This window comes from Diadema antillarum, unplaced genomic scaffold (assembly GCF_040938485.1).
Source record: "Diadema antillarum isolate AM-2024a unplaced genomic scaffold, OU_Dant_1.0 scf00000035, whole genome shotgun sequence".
Classification (NCBI taxonomy): domain Eukaryota; kingdom Metazoa; phylum Echinodermata; class Echinoidea; order Diadematoida; family Diadematidae; genus Diadema; species Diadema antillarum.
The window spans coordinates 4,826,383-4,843,509 of NW_027270924.1; the positions used below are offsets into that span (position 1 = coordinate 4,826,383).

Consider the following 17,127-nt stretch of genomic DNA (forward strand, 5'->3'; position numbering starts at 1 on the left):
CTTTGAATCTACGAGAGCCATTAGGACAACCGAGAAGAACTGCTTGTAGTTGAAGTAAAGGCTGCCTGAGTTCTTGGGCTTCTGAATACGGATGTGCTTTCCACCCAAGGCTCCCAGACAGCGAGGAAGATTCCATCTGAATTCAAAGTCACCTGCAACCTCAAGCCAGCCTTCATTGGTTGTGGGAAGGGAGATGACTTCTGCAGCATACTCATCCATAGCTATCGCTCTGGCTACGTCAGGGACAAACTTCTGGATGGTTTCCTTGCCCACTCGGAAGTTGTAACCCAGCTCGGCATAGGTGGCCCCAGTGGCGAGATGGCGCAGGAAGACGCACAACTTGAGACCAGGGGGAGTGGCCTTCCTGAAGTGGGTGTCCTTCTGCAGATGGAGTGTAAGCCTGATCAACAGCTCATCAAACATCTCTGGGGACAACCTGGTGTAGTTCTTGAACTTCCTCTTGTCATTCTCCCTCAGCTCATTCATGAGGGTATGGTACTGTCCACGTTCGGCCCTCAGCTGAGGGTGGAGCATGAGTCTAAACCACCACTTGTGCTTCCTTTTCTTCTTACGAGGCTCTTTTTTTTCAGGATTGGCCACCATAAGTTGATAGGCAGTGGCCACCTCAACATCTGTCATGATCTTCTGATGGAGCAGCATCATCACTCCAACATTATCAAAAGCCTCGGACATATCGAAATTGTAAATAATAGTAGAGAATTTGTTCATACAGCAGCTGAGGAGGTTCTGAACCAGGTAGTCGATGGCCGATATTTATATAGTCGGCAAGTAGCGCAAAGTGGCGGCAAGTTTAAACCAATTTTGCGACCGTTTGACACAAACTAATCACTAAGTGGCCCAAAGTAGCCGTCCATCGGCGCAAATGGCGCCAACATGGTGAAATTTGGAATCAAATAGCCGTGTAATGGCGCGAACTGGCGCACCAGTTTGAAGCAAGGCAGGTGGCATTTAGCGCACGCCATATGACACCCAGTTTATTCCACTTGGCGACATACATTCCGAGCGAACATTAATTCGGCGCCACAGCGAGCCACTACGCGCCAATCACATAATCTTTGGCGCGAACTGGCGCGAACTGGCGCGAACTGGCGCGAACTGGCGCCGGCCCAGTGGACTCCTAGCATTAAGGTTATATTTCATTTCAGCAAAAAACATATTTCAACCTACCACTCAGAAATAATTTCTACCAATTAGCAAGGGATGACAACGTCTTTACCTCTTGAAAAAACCCAATATCTTTAGGGGGGACAGATGTCTTTTCCTGAACAGAAATTGGATCAAAACAATGAATTTGATTCAAAGTTAGGAGTCCATTACAACATGTAAATTTGCGGTAACGTATCTGATTGGCGATCAAAAATCATATATGATGCTCAATATCAATTCATTTTTACTCAATGAATGGCCATCATTTAGAATGTTCCACTTTTTGTTTCGTATTTGACCGGTTTTGAAGTTACCGAAAACACATCTTTGAATGTATTACTTTGTGGTTGATTTTTCGGTTTTACTCACATGGAATTGAACACTTAATCTGAGAATGGCCCATGTAAAGGCCTGTGATCACCAATGACTACTGAATCCACGTCAGCTCCATGGTTTGTTAGATATAAAACAACAGCGTGGTGCCCTTCCATGCATGCAAGAAATAAGGGGTTGAAACCTGCTTCATCAGCAGTATTTACGTCAGCTCCTTTTTCAACAAGATATTGTGCAACTTCCAGATGTCCTTTGAAGCTAGCATACTGTAGCGGTGTAACACCGCCTTTCAATGTAGCATTCACATCTGCTCCACTGTCAACAAGGATTTTGACAACTGCGAAATGTCCATTCATACATGCAGCATGTAAAGGCCTGTGATCGTCGACGCATACGCCATTCACATCAACGCCATGATTTATTAGATAGGAAACAACATCTTGATGCCCTTTCATACATGCAAGAAAAATCGGGTTGAATCGTGTCTCATCAGCAGTAGTATTCACGTCAGATCCGTTTGAAACAAGATAGCGTACAATGTCTATATGTCCATTCTCACAAGCTCTTTGCAAAGGTGTCACACCATATTTATCGGAAAAGTTAACGTCTGCTCCCCTATCGACAAGGAATTTGGCTATTGTGAGATGTCCATTTTCGCATGCAATATGCAACGAACTTGTGCCATTAATGGTCACTGCATTTACATTAGCTCCATGGTCTATTAGGTGTGAAACAATATCTTCGAGTCCTTCTTGAGATGCAGCGATAAGGGGAGTGGTACCATCTTCATCAGCTGAATTTACGTCAGCTCCTTTTTCAACAAGATATTTGACAACTTCCAGATGTCCATTCAAACTTGCGTAATATAAAGGTGTAACGCCGTCTTTCGCGGTGGTATTCACGTCTGCTCCCTTTTCAATTAGGATTTTTGCAACTGTGAGATGTCCATTAAGGCATGCATAATGCAAAGAACTATGACCGTGTTGGTTTTCTGCATGTACTTCAGCTCCATATTCTACTAAATATGAAACGATATCTTCGTATCCCTCCTGAGATGAAAGAATAAGTGGATTGAAACCAACTTTGTCAGATGCATTTACGTCAGCTTCCTTTTCCACAAGATATCGTGCAATTTCCAGATGTCCTTTTGAACTAGCATGATGTAGCGGTGTAACACCTCCTCTTAAAATAGCATTCACATCTGCTCCTTTGTCAACAAGGATTTTGGCAACTGCGAGATGTCCATTCACACATGCAACATGCAAAGAACTGTTATTGTCCATTACTACTGCATTCACATCAGCTCCATGATTTGTTAGGTACGAAACAACATCCTGGTGCCCTTTCATACATGCAAGAAATACAGGATTGAAACCTGTTTCATCACAAGTATGTACATCAGCTCCTTTTTCGACGAGATATTGCACAACTTTCACACGTCCATTGAAACTAGCATACTGTAGCGGTGTAACACCCCCTTTCAAGATAGCATTCACATCTGCTCCACAGTCAACAAGGATTTTGACAACTGCGAGATGTCCGTACGCACATGCAACATGCAAAGAACTGTTATTGCCCATTACTACTGCATTCACATCACCTCCATGATTTGTTAGGTATAAAACAACACCTTGGTGGCCTTTCATACATGAAAGAAATAGGGGAGTGAAACCTGTTTTATCAGCAGTATTAATGTCAGCCCCTGTCTCAGCAAGATAGCGTACAATGTCTACGTGTCCTTTCTCAGAAGCTCTTTGCAAAGCTGTAATACCATCTTTGTTGGAAGAATTAACATCTGCTCCCCCGGCTATAAGCATTTTGGCTATTTTGAATTGCCCATTTTCACATGCTATATCCAAAGAATTTTCACCATCAACGGTTGCTGCATTAACATCAGCTCCATGGTTTAAAAGATAAGAAACAAGGCCTTGATGTCCTTTGATAGATGAAAGGATGAGAGGATTGAAACCCTGTACATCAGTTGCGTTTATATCAGCTCCTTCTTCCAGAAGATAGTGTGCTATTTCAAACCGTCCTAGTTCCAATGCCTTTTGTAGCGGTGTGACACCATCTTTCGTTGTTAAATTCAAGTCTGCTCCATGATTTAAGAGGTTTTTGATAACTATAAGAGGTCCATTGTCACATGACATATGCAACGAACTTGTGCCATCAATGGTCACTGCATTAACATCGGCTCCATGGTCCAACAGGTGTGAAGCAATATTTTCGTATCCTTCCTCAGATGCAACGATGAGTGGATTGAAACCCCCTTCATCTGCTGCATTTACGTCAGCTCCTTTTTCAACAAGATATTGTACAACTTCCAGTTGCCCATTGAATGCAGCATACTGTAGCGATGTAACACCGCCTTTCAAGATAGCATTCACATCTGCTCCACTGTCAACAAGAATTTTGACAACTGCAAGATGTCCATTCGCACATGCTACATGCAATGAGCTATTATCTTCCATGACCTCTGCATTCACATCAGCTCCATGATTTGTTAGGTAAGAAACAACATGTTGATGCCCTTTCAGACATGCAAGAAATAGGGGGTTGAAACCTGTATAATCAGCAGCATTTACGTCAGCTCCTTTTTCAACAAGATAGACTGCAATTTTTAAATGTCCATACTCGCATGTTCTATTTAATGGTGTAACACCATGTCTATTGACATTATTCACGTCTGCTCCCTTGTCAATAAGGCTTTTGACTATTGCGAGTTGTCCGATTTTGCATGCAATATGCAAGGAACTTGTGCCGTTAGTAGTTACTGCATTTACATTAGCTCCATGGTCTATTAGGTGAGAAACTACACTTTGGCATCCTTCCATAGATGCAAGGATGAGGGGATTGTATCCCTTTTTATTAGATGCATTCACGTCAGCACCTTGTTCAACAAGATAATGTGCAACTTCTGCATATCCATTCCTACATGCGTTTTGTAATGGTGTAACACCATCTTCCGTTGAAGAATTCACTTTGGCTCCCCTGTCTACAAGGATTTTGGCGATTGCGTCATGCCCACTTTCGCATGCATTATGCAAGGGACTTTCCCCACTAATCGTTGCTGAATTCACGTCTGCTCCGTGGTCTACAAGATGAGAAACAAGACTTTGATGTCCTTTGACAGATGCAAGGATGAGAGGACTGCAACCTTGTTTATCGGCTGCATTTACGTCGGCTCCTTTCTCAAGAAGATATTTTGATACTTCACATTGCCCGTTTTTACATGCGTTTTGTAAAGGCGTAACACCGGCTTTAGTTGATGAGTTAACATCTGCCCCCCTGTCGACAAGGATTTTCGAAATTTTGAGATGACCATTGTCACACGCGACATGCAGCGAACTTGTGCCATTAGTGGTTACAGCCTTTACATCAGCTCCGTGTTCGAGTAGGTGTGTAACGATTCCTTCGTATCCTTTCCCAGATGCACGGATGAGGGCATTGGATCCCTTTTTATCAGCTGCCTGAACGTCAGCATCTCGTTTAACCAGATAGCAAGCAACTTGTAAATGTCCTTTCGCGCTTGCATAATATAGGGGAGTAACATCATCTTTGGCTTGAGAATTCACATCTGCTCCTTTGTCAACAAGAATTTTGACGATTGCGAGATGTCCATTCACACACGCAACATGCAAAGGCCTATGATCATCAACGGCTACTGCATCAACATCAGCTCCATGGTTTGTTAAGTAGGAAACAACACCTTGGCGGCCTTTTAGACATGCAAGAAACAGAGGATTAAAACCTGTTTCATCAGCAATATTTATATCGGCTCCTTTTTCAACAAGATAGCGTGTCACGTCTACGTGTCCTTTCTCACAAGCTCTCTGTAAAGGTGTAATGCCATATTTATTGGATGAATTCACGTCTACTCCCCCGTTTACCAGGATTTTGATAGTTGTAAGATGTCCATTTTCACATGCTTTATCCAAGGAACTTTCACAGTCAAAAGTTTTTGCGTTCACATCAGCTCCATGGTTTAAAAGATGAGAAACAAGACTATGGTATCCTTCCATAGATGCAAGAATGAGTGGATTGAATCCTTCTTCATCAGTGGCATTTACGTCGGCTCCTTTGTCCAGAAGATATTGTGCTATTTCAAGTTTCCCGTTTTTACATGCGTGATGCAAAGGTGTATTACCATCTTCCTTTGCTGAATTCACGTCGGCTCCCCGATCGATAAGGATTTTGACTACTCTGAGATGTCCATTTTGGCAGGCTAAATGCAAGGGACTATCACCGTCATGGTTTACTTCATGTACATCAGCTCCAAGGTCTATTAGGTGTGAAACAACATTTTCGTATCCCTTCTCAGATGCAGCCATGAGAAGATTGACACCCTCTTTATCAGTTGCATTTACGTCAGCTCCTTGTTCAAGAAGATGTTGTGCAACATCCAGATGTCCGTCCAAACAAGCACCTTTTAGCGGTGTAGAACCGCTTTTCGCTCTGATATTCACATCTGCTCCCCTGTCAACAAGGATTTTGGCTACTGTGAGATGTCCATTTCTGCATGCAAAATATAACGACATACCATCCTTATGGTTTACTGCATGTACATCAGCTCCATGGTCTATAAGGTATGAAACAACATTTTCGTGTCCTTTCTCAGATGCAGTGATGAGTGGAGTGAAACCCTTTTCATTAGCTGTATTTACGTCAGCTCCTTGTTCAACAAGATATTGGACAACACCCGGATGTCCTTTCAAACTAGCAAGACATAGTGGTGTATTACCGCTTTTCGCTGTAGAATTCACGTCTACTCCCCTGTCAACAAGGATTTTGGCTACTGTGAGATGTCCATATTGGCATGCAAAATGTAACGAACCACAACCCTCATGGTTTACTGCATGTACATCAGCTCCATGGTCTATAAGGTATGAAACAACATTTTCGTGTCCCTTCTCAGATGCAGTGATGAGTGGAGTGAAACCCTTTTCATTAGCTGTATTTACGTCAGCTCCTTGTTCAACAAGATATTGTGCAACATTCAGATGTCCTTTCGAACAAGCATCTTCTAGCGGTGTATTGGCGCTTTTCGCTCTAGTATTCACATCTGCTCCTTTGTCGACAAGCATTTGTACAACTGTGAGATGTCCATCTTGGCATGCAAAATGTAACGAACCACAACCCTCATGGTTTACTGCATGTATATCAGCTCCATGGTCTATTAGATATAAAACAACATTTTCGTGTCCTTCCTGAGATGCAACGATGAGTGGAGTGAAACCCTCTTCATCAGCTGTATTTAGGCCATCTCCTTGTTCAACAAGATATTGGACAACATTCGGATGTCCATTCAAACTAGCAAGACATAGTGGTGTACCACCGTCTTTCGCTGTAGAATTCACGTCTGCTCCCCTGTCAACAAGGATTTTGGCTACTGTGAGATGTCCATCTTGGCATGCATAATGTAACGAACCATAACCCTCATGGTTTACTGCATGTATATCAGCTCCATGGTCTATTAGATATAAAACAACATTTTCATGTCCCTTGTCAGATGCACAAATGAGGGCGTTGAAACCCTTTTCATTAGCTGTATTTACGTCAGCTCCTTGTTCAACAAGATATTGGACAACATTCGGATGTCCATTCAAACTAGCAAGACATAGTGGTGTACCACCGTCTTTCGCTGTAGAATTCACGTCTGCTCCCCTGTCAACAAGGATTTTGGCTACTGTGAGATGTCCATCTTGGCATGCAAAATGTAACGAACTATAACCCTCATGGTTTACTGCATGTATATCAGCTCCATGGTCTATTAGATATAAAACAACATTTTCGTGTCCTTCCTGAGATGCAACGATGAGTGGAGTGAAACCCTTTTCATTAGCTGCATTTACGTCAGCTCCTTGTTCAACAAGATATTGGACAACATTCGGATGTCCTTTCAAACTAGCAACATATAGTGGTGTACCACCGTCTTTCGCTGTAGAATTCACGTCTGCTCCCCTGTCAACAAGGATTTTGGCTACTGTGAGATGTCCATCTTGGCATGCAAAATATAACGAACTATAACCCTCATGGTTTACTGCATGTATATCAGCTCCATGGTCTATTAGATATAAAACAACATTTTCGTGTCCTTCCTTAGATGCAACGATGAGTGGAGTGAAACCCTTTTCATTAGCTGCATTTACGTCAGCTCCTTGTTCAACAAGATATTGGACAACATTCGGATGTCCATTCAAACTAGCAACATATAGTGGTGTACCACCGCCTTTCGCTGTAGAATTCATGTCTGCTCCCCTGTCAACAAGGATTTTGGCTACTTTGAGATGTCCATCTTGGCATGCAAAATGTAACGAACTAACACCCTCATGGTTTACTGCATGTACATCAGCTCCATGGTCTATTAGGTATGAAACAATATTTTCATGTCCTTCCTGAGATGCTAAGATGAGTGAATTGAAACCCTTTTCATTAGCTGCATTCACATCAGATCCCTTTTCAACAAGATATTGGACAACATTCAGATGTCCGTTAAAACTAGTATCCCTTAGCGGTGTAACGCCGTCTTTCGCTCTGATATTCACATCTGCTCCCCTGTCAACAAGGATTTTGGCAACTGTGAGATGTCCATTTCTGCATGCAAAATATAATAAACCATAACCCTCATGGTTTACTGCATGTATATCAGCTCCATGGTCTATTAGGTATGAAACAATATTTTCATGTCCTTCATGAGATGCTAAGATGAGTGGATTGACACCATCTTCATCAGCTGCATTCATGTCAGCTCCTTTTTCAAAAAGATATTGAACAACATCCAGATGTCCTTCGAAACTAGCAAGAGATAACGGTGTATCATCGTTTTTCGCTCTAGTATTCACATCTGCTCCCCTGTCAACAAGGATTTTGGCTACTGTGAGATGTCCATCTTGGCATGCAAAATGTAACGAACCATAACCCTCATGGTTTACTGCATGTACATCAGCTCCATGGTCTATTAGGTGTAAAACGATATTTTCATATCCTTCCTGAGATGCAGAGATGATTGGAGTGAAGCCCTTTTCAGTAGCTGCATTTACGTCAGCTCCTTGTTCAAGAAGATATTGGACAACAATCCGATGTCCGTTCAAACAAGCATCTCTTAGCGGTGTATCACCGTTTATATCTCTAGTATTCACATCTGCTCCACTTTCAACAAGCATTTTGGCTATTTTGAGATGTACATCTTTGCACGCAAGATGCAACGAACTGTGACCCTTCGTGGTTACTGCATTCTTATTAGCCCCGTGGTCTATCAGGTCTTTGACAACTGTGAGATGTCCATTTTTACATGCATTATGTAACGAACTATCGCCATCATTTGCAACTGCATTAACAACAGCTCCATGATCTAAAAGATAGGAAACAACTCTTTTTTGCCCTGTGGTAGATGCAAGGATGAGGGGAGTTGCACCTTTGTTATCAGCAATATTAACATCAGCATGGTGTTCAACAAGACAGCGTACAGTTTGCAGATGTCCATTGATACTTGCATTCTGTAGTGGTGTAATATTATTATAGTTAACTACTACTGCATTGACATAAGCTCCATGATCTAGAAGATTAGAAACAATTTTTGTATATCCTTTCATAGATGCAAGGATGATGGGGTTGAAACCGTTTTCATCAGCTGCATTTACGTCAGCCCCTCGCTCAAGAAGAAAGTGCACAATGCCTTTATGTCCATTCTCACAGGCCCTGTGTAAAGGTGTACTGCCAGCTTCATCGGAAGAATTCACATCTGCACCCCTGTCTAGAAGGATTTTGGTAACTGCGAGATGTCCATTTCTGCATGCAATATACAAGGAACTTTCACCATTAGTTGTTTCTACCTTCATCTCAGCGCCATGGTTTAAAAGGTTGGAAACAATAGCCTGATGTCCTTCCCTAGATGCAAGGAAGAGGGGGTTGCCACCGTTTTGGTCAGCTGCATTTACGTCAGCTCCCTGTTCAACAAGATAACTTGCAACTTTTGCATGTCCAGTCTCACATGCCCTTTGTAAAGGTGTAACACCATCTTTTTGGACAGCATTCACGTCCGCTCCCCTCTCGACAAGGGTTTTGGCAGCAGAGAGATCACCATTTTCACATGCATGATACAACGAATCATTGCCGTCAGTGATTACTGTATAAACATCATTTCCATTGTTCACATTTAGAGAATCAATGCACTGGAAACCTTTCCTCTTTGTTAATTCTCTATTCTCCATTGTGGTGGAGTTTTACCTTGTTGATTGTCATAGTCCATAGCCGTCTTTATTTAGGAAAGTTGCGACATCGTGATATCACCGCAGTAGCAGTCTTCAATCATCAATGTGTTCAGTGTTAGCATCCTTTGAAGTCCTAGAATGCATAAAGTATGAAAATGTAATACATGGGCAGGAGGTCAAAGAGTAGAGCATGTACACTTTGCCACTGTTAGTTTTTCCCGCCCAAGTTTTAATCAGATTTGCATTAGAATTAGTGAAAGGCGTTCGAAACTGATTTTATCAAGGCTCTGCTCTAATTGTTCATTTATTCTTTGATCATTCAATTCACTCATTCAATTTTATGTCGTTCCTCTTAGGTTCTATTTCATTCAATTTAGATAGATATTCCTTTCATCCAACGATGCAGGGTTGGCATTCAATTTCGAGCCAGTTTGATAGACCTTCAATTTCGTTCCAATTACTCATTTCAATTCCATTGAATGGCAAACATCTTCAAATTCTAAACGTTTGAATTCATGTTCGAATTCAATCAACATAAATACGCTCTTTTGGAATCACATGGCATCTATACAGTACACGTCAAATGTCTATTTTCATTGTTACATTACTTGATTATGTAATTTCATAGCAAAAGCAAAGAGAGTAAACATGTAAAGACTGACCACAGTGACGAATCTAAGATTTGCATTTGTAACAAAAGTGAAATGCGCATAACGTGCTATTCGGCATTTACCATTGTATTGCGCATATCAGTTTAAGGGGAAATAATATGGAACTACAATGACAATAATATTATAAAGCTTCTATATCTTACTAAAGTCTATGGAACAATCTCGTTTTCTTTGCTTCCAAGTCTTTAGCGTACTGATCTTACACCAACAGAACAAAGCGAACGAACAAAAGCAGAGAACATTGTATCTTTCTTTTCTTTTTTTGATATAAGATGCTTACCGGCAGAGTATGAACTGAAGATTCTTTCAGACCACTTTACTTCAGCTTGTTGTCTTCACGAGAAGAACCTACTTGTGACATGCATGGTTGTGAGATCCTGCTTATGAGACAATAATTAAAATGCGAACACAAAAGGCCTACGTGACAAATATATTTCAAAAATTAACACTGCTGCGCAATCGTGTTGATCCGTGACCCGTGTGTTACTTGAATGGGCTCCAATCATTAACATGCATACACAGGAAACGGTGGACTTTGCGTTGTTTGCGCTATGATTTGAGTTTGCTCACATGGCAGTCTAATGTGTTAATGTATGTGTCTGTGTTTTTCGTGTTTTATTTTCCTTTACATTTGCCTTCACATTCATGCCAAAGTGAGGAACCTGTACTTTGTTTTTGACAAATGTACCCTTAATATTCATTCGCGTATGTAGGTTGAAAACAGGTTTAAGGGCTTTCGATCTTGTAGGTAATGATACTGTAATAATAGTCATCATCATCATCTCATCATCAGCATTATATTAATAATAAGGACGTTTATGCATTAAAAGGATGTTATTGCTTTGGTTGAAATTGGTGATTCAGAATTTATTAAGAAATAAAGAGCATACAATCTTAAGAAATTAAGGTTTAATCTATGAAAATTGGTCTAAAGTAGCTGAGATATCAAAAACAAAAGCAAAACAGAGTGAGCAATTGAAGAGGTGAGTCTCAGATATTATTTTTTAATCTATTCAATAATGTTGATTACCAACGATGCCTAGGCATAAAAGGCTATAAAATGTTATGAGCAAAGTTGTGCTTACTTAAAGAATGAGTGATTGCAGGTTCCACTACACTCAAATAACGGTATGAATTTACTCACACATCACTGTATCATATAATCCATTTACTATTGATTTATTCAGCACTGTTTTGAAAAAAAAAAGTCACTACATAGAAATAAACTTCGTAATCGTTGCGTGTAAATGAACATTAATACGACATTAAGTCTATGGATCCACTACTTGTGGTACCGCCCCCGCCCATATTACTACATGTGGAGTAAAACACATGACGTTTTTTTATGTAAGGGCCCGTATAGGCCCCTATACTTATTCGTCGAGCTAACTTTCTTTATTCTTCCTGGATCTGAAACAGATCTGTAAAGATTCGTTATTATGAAAGACTTGCTTCATCCACCTCCACTCTCAGGAGGCTTTGTGTCTCTCTAAGTGTGGAAAAGGGGCCTATTTGCAATTCTATCAATCTACTCATCCTGCCAATTTTGTTTTGAAGAAAAAGAGAAAGAAATGGGATTCAAATGGCCTAAAAATGGTCAAGAAATTAAAATCCTTTCCCCGAGGGATCCTACCTGCCAAGATTTGTGAAAAGTTGTCATGGATTTTCAAAAAAAAAAAAAACCCTGAAATAATGACGCACGACGGACGATTTACAATAAACAATCTTAAAAGCTGAGTTGACCTTTTTTTTTCAGAACTGAGGAATACGGAATGAAAACATTAATATATTTGTCGAAACGTCGTGTTTGGGCAAATTTACTAAGGTAACTGATTTGAATTTGTATTCATCCCTATATATCAACAATAAGTATGCATCAGTACAAGGCGTTGCGTTAACAAGTGGTCACACTGCGTATAGGTTATATACCCGGGAGCTGATTTGTCATTCCTTGGAAGGTTACTGCAGCTGCTGATTTCATATAAGGTAGACAACTCAAATTATTTTCTAGCTCTTCGTTTGCACACTCATTGTGGAAAGTATCCACCTCAGCGAGATCGAGTTAATACAAGGTGTTGGGGAATAAAAGTATTGTTTACTTGTATTTTTTAATTGTAACTTACAGGAGTGACTAATGTTACTCCTGTGCTGTGGATGTGACGCTGTAGATGTAGTCTTATGCAGCTGGGGCGTCTTTTCGATTGATTATTCGTAGATTCTTGATATTAATACCAGGAACAGGATGGATACGGTTGTAGAATTGTGGTCATTTTTAGCTCCGTGAACGCATGGGCGTCACCAGGGGGGGTGCGTTGGGTGCGAACGCACCCCCCTTCAGACCCTTAAAAAAAAAAAAAAAAAAACTTCGGTCTGCGAGCGACCTCAACGCCGGACACTAAATACATTGTAATTATTATTTTTTTACCTATTTATTTATTTTTTTTTTAAATTTTGCATCGGGGACAAAAAAAAAAAAAACAAAAAGGGGGAAAAATCGTGGGCAAAAGCAATTCGCACCCCTGGTTCTGGCAGCACTGATTTTATACATAATTATCTACCAGTGCAAGTGTATTCTATACAGTGTTGACTATATACATAGATTTTGGACATCCTTCCCATACTAATTGGTCACTTCGACGCCACCTCGCTGGTCATACCTCCTCCAGTCATGAACATAAACCGACACCCTTGACTACCAGTGGCGGATCCAGGGGGAGGGGCGCACCGGGCGTCCCCCGCCCCCTCTTAATTTCCAAAGCGAAAAAGTATAGCTACAAACGGCAGTTTTTGGACTGTAAAATGTCAAAATTTTCAAGCTCGCTCGCTGACATTTAGTCGTACTGCCATTCTCCTGAAGTTGCTGCCAGTAATTGCCGGCAGTTCCACCCGGTGCGCCTCCCCCCCCCCCTTACTGCAAAAAATATAGCTACAAACGGCAGTTTTTGGACTGTAAAATGTCAAAATTTTCAAGCTCACTCGCTCCGCTCGCTCGCATTTAAATTCTCCTAATATTGCTGCCAGTAATTGCCAGCAGTTGCGCCCGGTGCGCCCCCTCAATTTCTAAAGCAAAAAAAAAAAAAAAAAAAGATATAGCATCAAACGGCAGTTTTGGGACTGTAAAAATGTCAAAATTTTCAAGCTCGCTTGCATTTAATCTTTATGCAAATCCCCTGATGTTACTGCCAGTAATCGTCCAGTTGCGCCCGGTGCGCCTCCCCCCCCCCCTTTAATTTCCAAAGCGAAAAAATATAGCTACAAATGGCAGTTTTTCTACTGTAAAATGTCAAAATTTTCAAGCTCGCTCTCTTCGCTCGCTCGCATTGAATCGTTATGCAATTCACCTGATGTTGCTGCCAGTAATTGCCAGCAGTTGCGCCCGGTGGCATGCGCTCCCACCCCCCCCCTTAATTTCCAAAGCGAAAAAATATGGCTACAAACGGCAGTTTTTGGACTGTAAAATGTAAAATTTTCAAGCTCGCTCGCATTTAATCGTTATACAATTCACCTGATGTTGCTACCAGTAATTGCCAGCAGTTCCGCCCGGTGCGCCCCCTCCCTTAATTTCCAAAGCGAAAAAAATATGGCTAAGAACGGCAGTTTTTGGACTGTAAAATGTAAAATTTTCAAGCTCGCTCTCTTCGCTCGCTCGCATTTGATCTTTATGCAACTCCCCTGATGTTACTGCCAGTAATTATTGTCTGCAGTTGCGCCCGGAGCGGTCCCCCCCCCTTAATTTCCAAAGCGAAAAAATATAGCTACAAACGGCAGTTTTTCTACTCTAAAATGTCAAAATTTTTAAGCTCGTTCGCATTGAATCGTTATGCAATTCACCTGATGTTGCTGCCAGTAATTGCCAGCAGTTGCGCTCGGTGGCATGCGCTCCCCCCTTAATTTCCAAAGCGAAAAAATATGGCTAAGAAAGGCAGTTTTTGGACTGTAAAATGTAAAATTTTCAAGCTCGCTCGCATTTAATCGTTATGCAATTCACCTGATGTTGTTGCCAGTAATTGCCAGCAGTTGCGCCCGGTGCGCCCCCTCCCTTAATTTCCAAAGCGAAAAAAATATGGCTAAGAACGGCAGTTTTTGGACTGTAAGATGTAAAATTTTCAAGCTCGCTCTCTTCGCTCGCTCGCATTTAATCGTTATGCAATTCACCTGATGTTGCTGCCAGTGCCAGTAATTGCCAGCAGTTGCGCCCGGTGGCATGCACTCTCCCCCCCCCCCCTTAATTTCCAAAGTGAAAAAATATAGCTAAGAACGGCAGTTTTTGGACTGTAAAATGTAAAATTTTCAAGCTCGCTCTCTTCGCTCGCTCGCATTTGATCTTTATGCAACTCCCCTGATGTTACTGCCAGTAATTGTCTGCAGTTGCGCCCGGTGCGGTCCCCCCCTTAATTTCCAAAGCGAAAAAATATAGCTACAAACGGCAGTTTTTCTACTGTAAAATGTCAAATTTTTTAAGCTCGTTCGCATTGAATCGTTATGCAGTTCACCTGATGTTGCTGCCAGTAATTGCCAGCAGTTGCGCTCGGTGGCATGCGCTCCCCCCTTAATTTCCAAAGCGAAAAAATATGGCTAAGAACGGCAGTTTTTGGACTGTAAAATGTAAAATTTTCAAGCTCGCTCGCATTTAATCGTTATGCAATTCACCTGATGTTGTTGCCAGTAATTGCCAGCAGTTGCGCCCGGTGCGCCCCCTCCCTTAATTTCCAAAGCGAAAAAAATATGGCTAAGAACGGCAGTTTTTGGACTGTAAAATGTAAAATTTTCAAGCTCGCTCTCTTCGCTCGCTCGCATTTAATCTTTATGCAATTCCCCTGATGTTACTGCCAGTAATTGTCTGCAGTTGCGCCCCCCCTTAATTTCCAAAGCGAAAAAATATAGCTACAAACGGTAGTTTTTCTACTGTAAAATGTCAAAATGTTCAAGCTCAAGCTCGCTCTCTTCGCTCGCTCGCATTGAATCGTTATGCGATTCACCTGATGTTGCTGCCAGTGCCAGTAATTGCCAGCAGTTGCGCCAGGTGGCATGCGCTCCCCCCCCCCTTAATTTCCAAAGTGAAAAAATATGGCTAAGAACGGCAGTTTTTGGACTGTAAGATGTAAAATTTTCAAGCTCGCTCTCTTCGCTCGCTCGCATTTAATCGTTATGCAATTCACCTGATGTTGCTGCCAGTGCCAGTAATTGCCAGCAGTTGCGCCCGGTGGCATGCGCTCCCCCCCCCCCCTTAATTTCCAAAGTGAAAAAATATGGCTAAGAACGGCAGTTTTTGGACTGTAAGATGTAAAATTTTCAAGCTCGCTCTCTTCGCTCGCTCGCATTTAATCGTTATGCAATTCACCTGATGTTGCTGCCAGTAATTGCCAGCAGTTCCGCCCGGTGCGCCCCCCTCCCTTGATTTCCAAAGCGAAAAAATATGGCTAAGAACGGCAGCTTTTGGACTGTAAAATGTAAAATTTTCAAGCTCGCTCGCATTTAATCGTTATGCAATTCACCTGATGTTGCTGCCAGTAATTGCCAGCAGTTCCGCCCGGTGCACCCCCTCCCTTTATTTCCAAAGCGAAGAAATATAGCAACAAACGGCAGGGTTTTTTTTTTACTGTAAAATGTCAAAATATTCAAGCTCGCTCGCTCCGCTCGCTCGCATTTAATCGTTATTCCTTTCTCCTGATGTTGCTGCCAGTAATTGCCGGCAGCTGCGGCCGGTGCGCCCTCCCCCCTTTATTTCCAAAGCGAAAAAATATAGCTCCAAATGGTATTTTTTTTTTTACTGTAAAAGATGAAATCCTAGCTACGCCGGTGCCCTTTCCCCGCTTGGTTTCCCTCAACAACAGTAAAAGTCTAGGGATTGCGAGCTTCCTTTATTCCAAATGTCTGTCCAAAAACAAATCTCGTTACATTAGGGTCAAAACGCACCCCCCTTGAAAAAAAGCTGGTGACGCCCCTGGAACGTAATGTATCTACAAGCAATCAATCCTTTACCTCCATTTATTATACTCGTACAGTGTGCACAGTCTCATACGGACCTCGTATTTCACGAGCCAGCGAACTCAATCTCCCGAGTATGTGTTGCTAACAAAGAGAGTACAGACAAGATTATTGTTATACGCAGTTGAGCTGGCACCGCTTTGTTCATCTTTCTTATGATAACTTTTCCAGGTTATAAGTACACCACGAGCATGAAGAATACTCGTTGGATAACAGAAATGTTGGCCTTTGGCCACTACAGTGATTTGTCGTTCTTTGCGCCATTCGAGATCATTATCATGCACCAATGATATGTAAATGCAAACATATCTCACATTGAACCTTGAACCACGTCTACAATGAAATGGCAAACACTTTGTTAAGCGTTATGCCTGGTGTACACCACATAATCTCGAAATGGAGATAACTCAACGCATTTGTGAGCAGACGACTGCTTCACAAGGAAAAACGCCACACCACACCTCTTTACACAAATTCTGCAAGAAGAGATTCCCGTTTTTCTTAAACGGATTGACTTGAGTTGAGTAGGGCACTTATGTCGTTTTACGTGATGACTACGTAGGCATTCAATATAAAGCAACCGCGTACCAATGTTCTTCACCAAGGACTGTGGATGATGATAAAGTACCTTGTCAGGAGTGCAATAACTGCAGCCATGGAGATTCGAACCATTTGTATCGCGATTGATTTGTCTTACTGTAAGACTGCAGTTCATTATAGGTGTATACTTGCATACCTTTCATGAGGTTTGGTCGACT

The 17,127-nt window shown here is 41.8% G+C and overlaps 3 protein-coding genes across 3 annotated transcripts; all 3 read right to left on the reverse strand.

The window, feature by feature from the left end:
- Window positions 1-1,054: 1,054 nt before the first annotated feature.
- Window positions 1,055-2,783, reverse strand: LOC139744856 (uncharacterized). The gene is made up of 2 exons (XM_071655271.1): window positions 2,037-2,783; window positions 1,055-1,138 (listed from the first exon to the last, which is right to left on the reverse strand). The coding sequence occupies exons 1-2, from the start codon at window positions 2,781-2,783 to the stop codon at window positions 1,055-1,057; spliced, it is 831 nt and encodes a 276-aa protein (XP_071511372.1).
- A 209-nt stretch (window positions 2,784-2,992) lies between these two features.
- Window positions 2,993-5,660, reverse strand: LOC139744866 (uncharacterized). The gene is made up of 2 exons (XM_071655281.1): window positions 4,383-5,660; window positions 2,993-2,998 (listed from the first exon to the last, which is right to left on the reverse strand). Exons 1-2 carry the CDS (start codon window positions 5,520-5,522, stop codon window positions 2,993-2,995), a joined length of 1,146 nt encoding a protein of 381 aa, XP_071511382.1. The 5' UTR covers window positions 5,523-5,660.
- Window positions 5,661-5,755: 95 nt separating this feature from the next.
- LOC139744878 (uncharacterized) lies at window positions 5,756-7,893 on the reverse strand. The gene is made up of 2 exons (XM_071655292.1): window positions 6,354-7,893; window positions 5,756-5,782 (listed from the first exon to the last, which is right to left on the reverse strand). Exons 1-2 carry the CDS (start codon window positions 7,746-7,748, stop codon window positions 5,756-5,758), a joined length of 1,422 nt encoding a protein of 473 aa, XP_071511393.1. The 5' UTR covers window positions 7,749-7,893.
- Window positions 7,894-17,127: the final 9,234 nt, after the last annotated feature.

Coding starts and splice junctions, on each gene's coding strand:
- LOC139744856 (XM_071655271.1), bottom strand. CDS start 2,783: ATGGACAATAACAGTTCTTTGCATGTTGCATGTGTGAATGGACATCTC. Junction 1,139..2,036: donor AGAATGGACATATAGACATT/GTACGCTATCTT, acceptor CCTTAATGCTAG/GAGTCCACTGGGCCGGCGCC.
- LOC139744866 (XM_071655281.1), bottom strand. CDS start 5,522: ATGGAAGGATACCATAGTCTTGTTTCTCATCTTTTAAACCATGGAGCT.
- LOC139744878 (XM_071655292.1), bottom strand. CDS start 7,748: ATGAATTCTACAGCGAAAGGCGGTGGTACACCACTATATGTTGCTAGT. Junction 5,783..6,353: donor ATGGAGCTGATGTACATGCA/GTAAACCATGAG, acceptor CACACCTAATAG/ACCTTGGAGCTGATGTACAT.